The 12243-nt window shown below is 40.0% G+C and overlaps 1 protein-coding gene across 1 annotated transcript in view; it reads right to left on the bottom strand.

Moving 5' to 3' along the window:
* FHIP1A (FHF complex subunit HOOK interacting protein 1A) overlaps nt 1–12243 on the bottom strand; it is a 394460-nt gene that overhangs the window by 36058 nt on the left and 346159 nt on the right. Inside the window, 1 exon segment of the mRNA XM_043970067.1 lies at nt 8817–8896. Coding sequence (XP_043826002.1) covers nt 8817–8896 — 80 coding nt within the window.

Genomic DNA, 12243 nt, shown 5'->3' with positions numbered 1-12243 from the left:
AGGAATAAAATCACATGTAAAATCAAACTCCAAACTAGTTATATTTTAAATGAAAAGGGGAAAAACTTTGACAACAGCCAAAAAAAAAATAGACCCAACTCTACTGTGCCATCTTATTTGCCCTCTGTTTCCTCCCTACTTCTCTTCTGTCTGGATTTGAAGGATTCTGTTAGTCATATTTTATAGAGTGGGAGTCAGCATACGGGTTGTCCTAATTTTGCTTTCATCATTCTGGATCACTTCCTATGAGCCTTGCTGTATTTCTTTCTATGTTTCATATCTGAACTTTTTATGGGGAACTAACATTCCACTTCACTAACCCACCACGATTTATTTGGCTCTTTTGTGGGGTTTTGGATATTCGGGTTGTTTCCGGCATTTGTTACCGGAATCTCTCACTGAATCATTCATTCATTCAATTAAATTCACATTGTAACAGAAGGCTGGAGTCCAGTCTAAATTTTGGGGGAAATTCTCTGGGTGGAACCACAACGATTCTCACACTTTTACTGCAGTTGAAGAGATTTTGCTGTTGCTGATCAGTTGTTTCAGTTGTGTCTGACTCTCTGTGACCCCATTTGGAGTCTTTGCAGCAAAGATAACTGCAGCGGTTTGCCATTTCCTTCTCCAGTTCATTTTACAGATGAGGAAACTGAGGTGGACAGGGGTAAGTGACTTGCCATGGGGTCACCCAGCTCATAAGTGCTTGCAGCCAAATTTGAACTCAGGTCTTCCTGACTCCAGGGGCAGTGCTCTAGCCACTGCTCCACCGAACTGCCTTAGTTTAAGACATACAGAAGTACTTTTTCACAACAGCAGTTTGAAATAGATTAAAACAACTGTTGTTATTATTCCTCAAGAAGTTAAAGTGACCTATGTCAATGGTCTCAGATTTAGATCTGTGGACGACCAGACTATATCTTTCAATAAACATTGATTAAACACCTACTGAGGGCCAGGAACTGTACTAAGCTCTACCCTCCCCTAGTCTGGTTTGCTAATAAAATAGAATGTAACAGAAAGAACACTGTCTGAACTTGGCATGAAAAGGCCGATGGATTTGAATCTTGGTGCTAATACTTACTAGCCATGTTACTGTGGGCAAGTCATTTCATTTCTCTAAGTCTCAGTTTCTTCATCTGTCAAATGGGGATAATAACATTACTCACTTTGCAGTTTTTGTGAGGAGAGTACATTGGGAAAGGCAGTGTGGTATAGTGGAGAGAGCTCTGGATTTGGAGTCGAGAGAGACCTGAATTCTAATCCTGAGTTCTGACCTTTACTAGCTGTGAGACCACACACAACCTATTTAACTTCTTTTTTTTTTTTTGGCAAGGCAATGAGGGGTTAAGTGACTTGCCCAGGGTCACACAGCTAGTAAGTGTCAAGTGTCTGAGGCCGGATTTGAACTCAAGTACTCCTGAATACAGGGCCGATGCTTTATCCACTGTACCACCTAGCTGCCCCTATTTAACTTCTATAAGGCTCAGTTTCTTCATTTGCAAAATGAGAATAATCACCTCGGCATATGGTTGTTTGGAGGATAAAATCAGATGATGCATTTCAAGAACTCCATAAGCCTTGGGGCACCATATAAATGCCAGGAATTATTATTCTTTTCAGAGTCAAATGAGTGCTTTCACAGCACTGTATCAATGTTAGCTGTTGTTATTAAAAATAAACCTTAAAGCATCATATAAATGTGAGTTATGATGATGAGCAGAGTCTGATTGGAGAGGAGCAATAGCATATCTCAAGGTCATGCTGCTAGCCTCTTCTTACTGCACATCCCTCCTCTCTCCTCTCTGCGCAGCCCCACACATTGCCCCTTACTCTCATGGGCTTCCCTCCTTAAGATAAGACGCCAGATTCAGCCGAAACTTGAGTACCCATCAGTCAGTAGCTAGAAAGCACGCTGATCACATGCTGGCCATGTTAAACACACACACACACACACACGTGTGCATGCATCTATGCCAAGACAAGAAAATAAAGAAGAATAAACCTGAAGCAGACATAGGAAGTACTTTACAGAGATGAGATGTCAACACCTTCAGGGACATCCAATCCCAGCAGGCAAAAATCAATATGATGATGGAACTCAATTCCAAAACTGAGGTTAAAATGGCCCTGATTTTTTTTAAAGTCAGAGAAAAGAAAGGAACAGTATTTTCCTTGAGAGTTCAAGTATCACCTCTACTATATAATGAGGCATCAGAGAACTAATGGAAGATGAGGGTGAATAGAACCACTGGTTTGGGGTTTTTATTTTTATTTTTCATGTTTTAAAAGTTATATAGGGGATTTTGAACTTCACTGACTTCAGATCATGCCATCACTTCATAAAGTGTAACAAAGAGATCTCAACTAGCCCCATGGGTTATCTGGATGTAGCATCAGTTATCTGTCCTATAAAACACATATTCCCTGTGTGTGTGTATACACACACATATACACACACAAATGTACATACATATATGTGTGTACACATATAAATATTTGGGGAAGGTGAAAGTCAGATGACCAGAAAGGGGGAAAAGAGATTATTTTGAGCTGGTGCCTAGGAGTACCCAAATTTCTCAAGAGAGACATTATAATTTTTTTTAATTTGTCTAGAAATTTCCCCTTTTAATCATCTCTCCTCCCTAGACCATTTTCAAACATGGCTTTACAGCATATGAACAGTATTATGAAGTTAATACCACTTGCAATCTGTGAAATGTAAATAGAAATTGTCCATTATTTATCCCCATACCAGACAGTATCAACCCATATCTGGACAAGTGAAATTCTCTTACAGGCAACTCTCAACAAGATCAAACCACAAACCAAACTGATTTGGCCTATGGTGAAAAAGTTGCAAAGAGATGAGTGATGATTTGAACCCAGGTCTTCTGAGTCCAAATCCAATTTGTTTTCTTTCTTTCCTTTCCCTCCCCTCATTCCCTTTTTTTCTTCCTGCCTTCCTTCCTTTCCCTTCCCTTCCCTTCTTTTTCTCTTTCTTTCTGTCCCTCTCTCTTTCTTTCTTCCTTTCTTTCCAGACCAAAAAGATTACTCCACACTTGGCTAAAAACCGTCCAGTTCCAACTCCAACATCATGTCATCTTTATCCTTTTACCTCTGACCTCCAACAGAAGTAGCAATGAGCACCAGCTGTGAGGCCAGCTTCAAACTCTGATGTTACTCCTCCCCTAGCAAGCAAATGGATACCCTCATTTACTGTGGTCACCAAGTTCACTCCAGAGCCAGTAAGGTAACACTTCCAGTCACAGGCAACCTGTACTAAATCTGACCTTGTGATAGAATCAGAAAGCTCCCATTGCTCCTTGACAACTCCTGTCATACCTTTGAGAAATTTGATGTATTTTATTCTCATGTTTTTAAAGCAACTGATTTGTAATGAAAAGTGTGCTGGACTTAAGAATTAGAAAGATATGGGTTCAAATCTCACTTCTAGGATTTACCAGCTTGTGAGGCTGTTAAATTTCCCAGGGTCTCAGTTTTTTCATCTGTAAAATGAGGTTAGATCAAATGACCTTAAAGGTCTCTTCTACCTCTGAATCTATGATTCTACAATTTCTGTCCTCCTTGGAGACTTACTCAAAAATGGCAGATTATACATTAATCCAACATATAAATAAAACCTGATGGCACCCAAAATCAGAAAAAGAGCCTCATCTTCTCTTCGAGCTATATCTTAACCCCAATTACAATTGAGGGAGGGAAAGAAGGAAAAGGAGAAAAGATGAAGGGAGGGCAAGGGAAGGGTGAGGATGGAGAATGATGATGGAGAAGAAGGAAGATGGAGAAGGAGGATGGAGGAGGAGGAAGATGAAGGATGAGGAGGAGGAGGATGGAGGAGGAAAATGGAAGAGGAAGATGGACAAGGAGTAAGACGAAGGAAGAAGAAGGAGGGGGAGGAAGGAAGGGAGAGAAAGGAAGGAAGGGAGGGAGGGAGGAAAGGAGGGAGGGGAAAGAGAGAAAAAAGAAAGACAAGTGGGCCATTGAAGTATGGGGGGGGGCAATGAGGGTTAAGTGACTTGCCCAGGGTCACACAGCTAGTAAGTGTCAAGTGTCTGAGGCCAGATTTGAACTCAGGTCTTCCTGAATCCAGGGCCAGTGCTTTATCCACTGTGCCACCTAACTGCCCCCAAAGTATTATTTTTAAATGCACAGAAGAGAATAGAATGCATGCCAGAAGAAAACACATATAAACAGTAAAATTTTGAAAGTTACATGTTAGTAACTGGAAAATAATAAAGTACTTTTATTTTTAAAAAAAGAAAGTTACATGTTAAATTTATTATAAGCATTTTATTTCATGTTTATGTTCAAAACAAAAATTATTTTTTTAAAAATGTAAATAAAGCAGAAATTTGAAGGCAGCAAAGGCTTCTAAGAAGCAGAGGGTGGAAAGGGAGCACTTCCAGGCATGGGGAACAGCTGGGGCAAAGAGACAGAGACAGAAGATGGAGTACAGTGTGTGAACAACAATGAGAAGAGCAATTGAACTGGAGCATAGAGTGTGTGAAGTGGGTTAATGTATAATGAAGTTGTAAAGGTAGCTTGGAGTCGGACTGTGAAAGGCTTTAAATGCCATCAGAGAAGGGTGTGCTAGACATGACAGCAGAGCTTCTTAACCCTTTCTGTGTCATGGACCCCTTGCATAGTCTGGGAAAACCTATGGGTTTCACCCTTTGCAGGATAATGCTTTTAAAAATACATAGGATTTTACTTATTTATTCCATGCCATACCAATCAAACTACCAAAAATTATTTCATAGAGCTAGAAAAAATAACAAAATTCATCTGGAAGAACAAAAGGTCAAAAACATCAAGGGAATTAATGAAAAAAAATGCAAAGGAAGGTGGCCTAGCTGTACCAGATCTAAAACAATATTATAAAGCAGAGACCATCAAAACTGTTTGGTACTGGCTAAGAAACAGAGTGGTGAATCGGTGGAATAGGTTAGACACACAAAACACAGAAGTAAATGAATATAGCAATCTCCTGTTTGAAAACCCAAAGAATCTAGCCTCTGGGATAAGATCTCATCATTTAATAAAAAGTGCTGGGAAAACTGAAAAATAGTATGGCAGAAACTAGACAGAGACCAACATCTTACACCACACACCAAAGTAAAGTCAAAATAGGTACATGATTCAGACATAAAGGGTGATACCACAGGCAAATTAGATAAGGAAAGCATAGTTTACTTGTCAGATCTACGGAGAGGGGGAAAAATTTATGACCAAAGATGAGATAGAGAACATTATGAAGTATAAAATGGATCATTATGACTACACTAAATTAAAAAGGTTTTGCACAAACAAAACCAATACAAACAAGATTAGAAGGAAAGCAGAAAGCTGAGAAAAAATTTTCACAGCCAATGTCTCTAATAAAGGCCTCATATATAAAATATATAGGGAACTGAATCAAATATATAAGAATATAAGTCATTCCCCAATTGAGAAATGGTCAAAGGATATGAACAGGCAGTTCTCAGATGAAGAAATTAAAGCTATCTATATCCATATGAAAAAAAATGGTCTCAATCATGACTGATTAGAGAAATGCAAATTGGAACTACTTTAAGTACTACCTCACACCTACCCAACTGGCTAATATGACAAAAAAGGAAAATTATAAATATTGGAGGAGATGTGGGAAAATTGGAACACTAATGCACTGTTGGTGGAGTTGTGAACTGATCTAACCATTCTGGAGAGCAATTTGGAACCATGCCCAAAAGGCTATAAAACTGTGCATACCTGATGATGAGTGAGATGAGCAGAACCAGAAGAACACTGTACACAGTATCATCAACATTGAGTGTTGACCTACTGTGATGGACTATATTCTTCTCACCAATGCAATGGTACAGAAGAGTTCCAGGGAACTCATGATAGAAGAGGATCTCCAAATCCAAGAAAAAAAAAGAAAGAAAGAACTGTGGAGTATAGATGCTGATTGAACCATATTATTTCTTTTGTTTTGGGTGCTGTTGTGTTTTTTTTTCTATTTTGAGGTTTTGCATCACAGCTCTGATTTTTTCTCTTGTAATAGGATTAATGTTATTATGTGTATATATATATGTGTGTGTATATATCTATATCTATATGTATAGAGATATATAGATATAACCTATATCAGATTACCTGCTGTCTAGGGGAGGGGGGAAGGGAGGGGAGGGAGGGAGAAAAATCTGAAATTGTAAAGCTTGTATAAACAAAAGTTGAGAACTATCTTTACATGTAACGGAAAAAAATAAAATACCTTATACATTAAAAAAAATAAATTCAAAAGATGGACAAAAAAACCAAAACAAAACAAAAAAAAAACCTGTGCATACCCTTTGACCCAGCAATACCACTACTAGGTCTATATCTCAAAGAGATCATAAAAAAGGGAAAAGGACCCACGTGTACAAAACTATTTATAGCTGTTTTTTTTTTTGTGGTGGCAAAGAATTGGAAATTGAAGGGATGCAATCAATTGGGGAATGGCTAAACAAGTTGTGGCATATGAATGTAATAGAATAGTACTGTGCTGTAAGAAAGGATGAGCAGATAGATTTCAGAAAAACTTGGAAAGACTTACATGAATTGATGCTGAGTGAAAGGAGCAGAACCAAGAGAACATTATACACAGAAACAACAATATTGTGAGATGATCAACTTAGTTCTTCCCAGCAATACAATGATCTAAGACAATGCCAAAAGACTCATGATGGAAAATGCTCTCCACATCCAGAAAAAGAAGTATGGAGTCTGAATGCAGACTGAAACATACTATTTTCACTTTTGTTGTTGTAATTGTTTCTTCTTTCTTGTCTTTTTTTTTGTTGTTCTGACTCCTCTCACAACGTGACAAATGTGGCAATATGTTTAAGATGACTATAGTGTATAACCTATATCAGGTTGCTAGCTGGCCTCAGGAGGGGAAAAGAAAGGGTGGGTAGGAGAAAAATTTAACACTCAAAATCTTACAAAAGTGAATGTTGAAAACTATCTTTACATGTAATTTGAAATAAAAATAAAGGTCTGGTAAAATGAAAAAATACATACATAGGATTTTAAAACAAACCAATTACAATTGAATAGTTATCTAAAAAAAAATTTGTTCGTGGACTTTCAAGTTAAGAAACTCTGCCCTGATTAGAGAGATGCAAATTAAAACAACTCTGAGGTACCACCTGACACCTATCAGATTGGCTAAAATGACAAAAAAGGAAGATAATAAATGTTGGAGAGGCTGTGGGAAAATTGGAACACTAATGCATTGTTGGTGGAGCTGTGAGCTGATCCAGCCATTCTGGAGAGCAATTTGGAATTATGCCCAAAGGGCGATAAAGCTGTGCATACCCTTTGACCCAGCAATCCCACTTTTAGGTCTTTTGCCCAAAGAAATCATGGAAGGGGGAAAGGGACCCACATGTACAAAAATATTTATAGCTGCTCTTTACGTGGTAGCAAGGAATTGGAAGTTGAGGGGGTGCCCATCAATTGGGGAATGGCTGGACAAGTTGTGGTATATGAATACAATGGAATACTATTGTGCTGTAAGAAATGATGAGCAGGAAGAGTTCAGAGAAACCTGAAGGGTCTTACGTGAGCTGATGATGAGTGAGCTGAGCAGAACCAGAAGAACATTGTACACAGTATCATCAACATTGAGTGTTGACCTACTGTGATGGACTATATTCTTCTCACCAATGCAATGGTACAGAAGAGTTCCAGGGAACTCATGATAGAAGAGGATCTCCAAATCCAAGAAAAAAAAAGAAAGAAAGAACTGTGGAGTATAGATGCTGATTGAACCATATTATTTCTTTTGTTTTGGGTGCTGTTGGTTTTTTTTTTCTATTTTGAGGTTTTGCATCACTGCTCTGATTCTTTCTCTTGTAACAGGATTAATGCAGAAATAGGATTAATGTTATTATGTGTATATATATGTGTGTGTATATATATATCTATATGTATATGTATAGAGATATATAGATATAACCTATATCATATTACCTGCTGTCTAGGGGAGGGGGGAGGGAGAAAAATCTGAAATTGTAAAGCTTGTATAAACAAAAGTTGAGAACTATCTTTACATGTAACGGAAAAAATAAAATATCTCATAAAAAAAAAAAGAAACTCTGCCCTAAGGGTATGGTCACCCTTGTAGTCTCGGAAAATCACTCAGGCACCCAGGTGATGGACAGATTGAGGAGGAGGAAGGTTTGAGGCATGGAGACCAATTAGGAAGCTATTGTGATATTACAGAAGATCAGTGATAAGGGATTGAACCAGGTTGGGGATGACTGTGTAAGCAGAGAGAAGACCAGCAGGTCATCTTCTGAATGTATCACAAAAGATCAATGGAATTGGAAGGGCCTTCAAGGGTCACCTAATCCTCATTTCCCAAATATGCAAACTGAGGCCAGGTAAAATAAAGTGAATTAGCTGTCCAAGGTCATACAGGTAATAAAATGTCAGATCTGAGATCTGCCTGTCCCATCATTTCTTCTACTGTTCGATGCCACCTCTCTATGATCCTCTATAAATGTTAATAGAGAAACACTGAAATTAACTTTGGGAAACAACATGGAAAAAGTTAAAGGATTTTTCCTTGGGTTCTTTTGTATATTGAGGGTTTTTGTTGTTTTTTTATCCTTCCATGCCCTAGCAAGGGCCCTATTTGGCTTGTCTTTTTTTTTTCTTTTTTCCTTTTTTTCCTATTTGGCATGTCTTACAGAAACAAGACAAAAGAAGTCAGCTTAATGTAGGCAGAGGGAAAAAAAAGAACAAAAATGGGGTCTTACCTTAGAACCAGCTGCAGCATCACATCTTCACAATGTAAGCCAATAAGGGTTCTGAACAGCGCCAGGGACACCACACACAGCTGGAAAGCAATAAAACCCACCTTTAATTCTGGATCTTTCAATGACAGCTCTGCTTCCCCAAAGTCTACAAGGGTAGTTCACAACTACAATATAAAACAGTCTGTGAGGAGCAATTTTGATTGAGCCACAAGAACACTGGAGAAAAAAAGCACAAGCAGCCTATAAATACCCCTGTAGGATTTGATTAGGATGCCTAGAATTAAATGATTACATAGGGGAGCCTTCTTACAAATGTTTAGATTGATGATACCTCTATTTTATGAAGGTCCCGCCTGTGTGTGTGTGTGTGTGTGTGTTTGTGTGTGTGTGGATGTACTTTTCAATTTAGGATGATCTGCTTATTTCTGACATTTTTCTCCAGAGCTCTCTCCATATACAGTCATATTACTGTGAACAATAGAAACAGAATAACATGGGGCTAACATTAAGTCAGGAAGCCTGTGTGGCATGGCAGATGTAGGGATGGCACTGAAGTCATGAAGACCTGGGTTTGATTCCTACTTCCAACACATACTAGCGGTGTGACCACCGGCAAGTCTCTGAGCCCCAGTCTCTAACCAAGAGTCTCTCTGAGCTTCACATACATAATACAGGGAAATGATCCTTGTAGTCTCTACCTCTGGAAGCTGCTCTGAGAGTCAAATGAAATGACGTCTATAAAATAACGTGCAAACTTTAGTGATATGAATATCAGTTGTGATTATGTAATAACCATAATCTTTTTTCAAAGAGGATTTACTAATTGAATCAAGCATCCCAGTCCCTGAATTCAGGAAGAAGAAAGTGAACAGGTCAAAGAAGCAGAGTACCCAAATGAGGAATAACTTATTAGATCTTTTCAGAATAAACCTCGGCACTGAATCTGCTACGTCTGTTATGTTCTACACTCAAGCCCCACTTGGCCGTGTCATCACAGCATGGCCACACGTTCTTGAAGGCAACGCCTGCTGTGCACAAGCATTGGCAAGTCCTTCTAAGTTGGAAAGACTCCAAGGATGGATGCAGCAGCATCCCGTATGCCGGTCATCGGAGGAACAATCGAGCTAAATTCCAGAGATGATCGTCAAGAGGGTGGCTGCAGGGTGATGCCCCCAGCATCCGCCTAAGATCATCTACCAAGTTTTGGGGGGGTTGTGGTATGAGCCAATGGAGGGAGGACCCGCAAAAATGAAAGAAATCATGGTTCCTGAAATGCTGAAGTATCTATGAGGCAATAAAAGAGGAACAAATACTCTTGACAGAAAAGGATAAGCACTAGTCCATCTCTGGGAAAGGATGAATGAGCTTAGGAAGACGGGGGCTGGCAATGGAGACGTGGGTCATGGGACCAGGGCCTGGCAGGCTGGAGGAATCCTGAGAGCCATGTTTGCCCAGGAGACCAACACCACAACTTGGGCTGGAGCCAGGGATGGGCCTCTGGACTCTTCCCTTCTTTGATCTATCCTAAATACAGCTAAGAGATATAAGAAAGTAGATTCCATAATTAGGGAGAGGGCAGAGATAAGGACTAAGTCTGTGATTTTATCTATCACTCCTAAATGAAGGAAGTTCTTCCACCAAAACAAACACACACTTTTTCTGCAACTTGGAGTCTTCAAGAGCTGCTCAGATGATTGAAAGGTTAAGTGACTTGCCCAGGGTCTCACATCCAGGCTGGGTCAGAGGTGGGCTACCTCTCTAATCACTATACTAAACTGCCCTGTCCTGACCTATAGAACCCCACAATTGCAGACTCTTTTAAAGGGACATTTTTTTTACACTCTTTAAAAAGAACTCTGAATATTTAATCTTGTTGGCAACCTGCTTACTCAGTACCTAGCGTGGCTATGAAACAAACTAATTAATGTCTTGCTGCATTCCACAAGCTTAATGGGGGTGCCCATGGGGCACAGAAAGATGGCAAATAAGAGGAGAGATGGCCAGAAAGGCCTCATGTCAGAGATGGCACCTGAGCTGAGGCAGAGATGAGACGGGTGGGAATTCTAAGTTTGGGGGACAGCCAAGGCAAGGGCATGGAGGGGGTGAGAGGGTAGGCAGAAAATGTAACATCATCCGTTTAAAACGCCAAGCCGCACAGTTTTGCTGGAATGCCGAGTTCACAGCAGAGTGATATGGAATGAGTGTAGAAATGGACATCAGAGCCAGTTCACTCTAAGCAGGAGAGACAATTCTTTGTTGAGTATTTTATAACGAAGGGCATTATGTGAAAGGCTTGAAAGGCCAATGGGAGAAGTCTGAATTTTCACTGAGAGGCATATACACTCCTAAGGTGAAGCTGGCAATGTTGGATGGGATGCGCTATAGGAGGGGGGGCTGGGGACATGGAAGCCTTCAGGAGGATCATGGCAGTGTTCCAGGCAACAATGGGCAATAAAGTACTTCACTATGGTAACGGCAGTGGGAATGGCAAGGAGTGACTCCCAAAGGTGTCCCTTCGATTTGACCTTTCCTCTGAATTCCAGTCCACTGCCCAGTCACCATTTCCAATTGAACATCTTGCCTTCACCTCAAATCCCACTTCATGCCCCTATCTGGCTCTCCTTTCCCAACTCTCTCACTTCTTTCAGTAACATCATTAATTATTCCCATTTCTTCGGAGTCATCTGACTTCTTGGGAGTCTCTGATCCACTATATCCAGTGTCATCAGGAAACATGACTTCTTTCAAATGGTCTATACAGTCAGTCACCTTTTCCTCTCAAATCCTATGGCTACCAACTTAGGGAGGATGCCCCATCAGCATATGCCCAATGTATTGCAAGAAACAGCCAATTCACCTTCTGCTTCTAGTATTTGACCCCTCCATTCCATATTATACAATGACACTAGAGAAATATTCCTGGATCCCGCTTTCATCACATTACTCTCTGTCTCTGTAGCCTTCAATGGCTCCCCATTGCTTTCTTTTTTGGGGGGGCAGGGCAATGGGGGGTTAAGTGACTTGCCCAGGGTCACACAGCCAGTAAGTGTCAAGTGTCTGAGGCCGGATTTGAACTCAGGTACTCCTGAATCCAGGGCCGGTGCTTTATCCACTGTGCCACCTAGCTGCCCCCTCCCCATTGCTTTCTTCGTCAACTGGCAGACATTTCTCTCACGACCTCCCATTTCCTCAGGTGAACCTCATAACTGTATCCTAAAAGTGGCATGCTCATGCATGACTTCACAATCTGTTCATACTAAATCCCTCAAAAGGAACTATCGCTGATCATACAGAGTCTATCCTATTCTTTTTTTTATTTTATTTTTTATTTATGGAATAAAACAAGCATTTCCTTAACACAGTATGATAAAAAAAGATTGCATATGAAATTGCAAATCTACCATGCACAACTTGCTGTTCCTTTCAA

This window comes from Dromiciops gliroides, chromosome 6, assembly GCF_019393635.1.
Source record: "Dromiciops gliroides isolate mDroGli1 chromosome 6, mDroGli1.pri, whole genome shotgun sequence".
Taxonomy (NCBI): Eukaryota; Metazoa; Chordata; class Mammalia; order Microbiotheria; family Microbiotheriidae; genus Dromiciops; species Dromiciops gliroides.
This window is presented reverse-complemented; position numbering and strand designations above follow the sequence as displayed.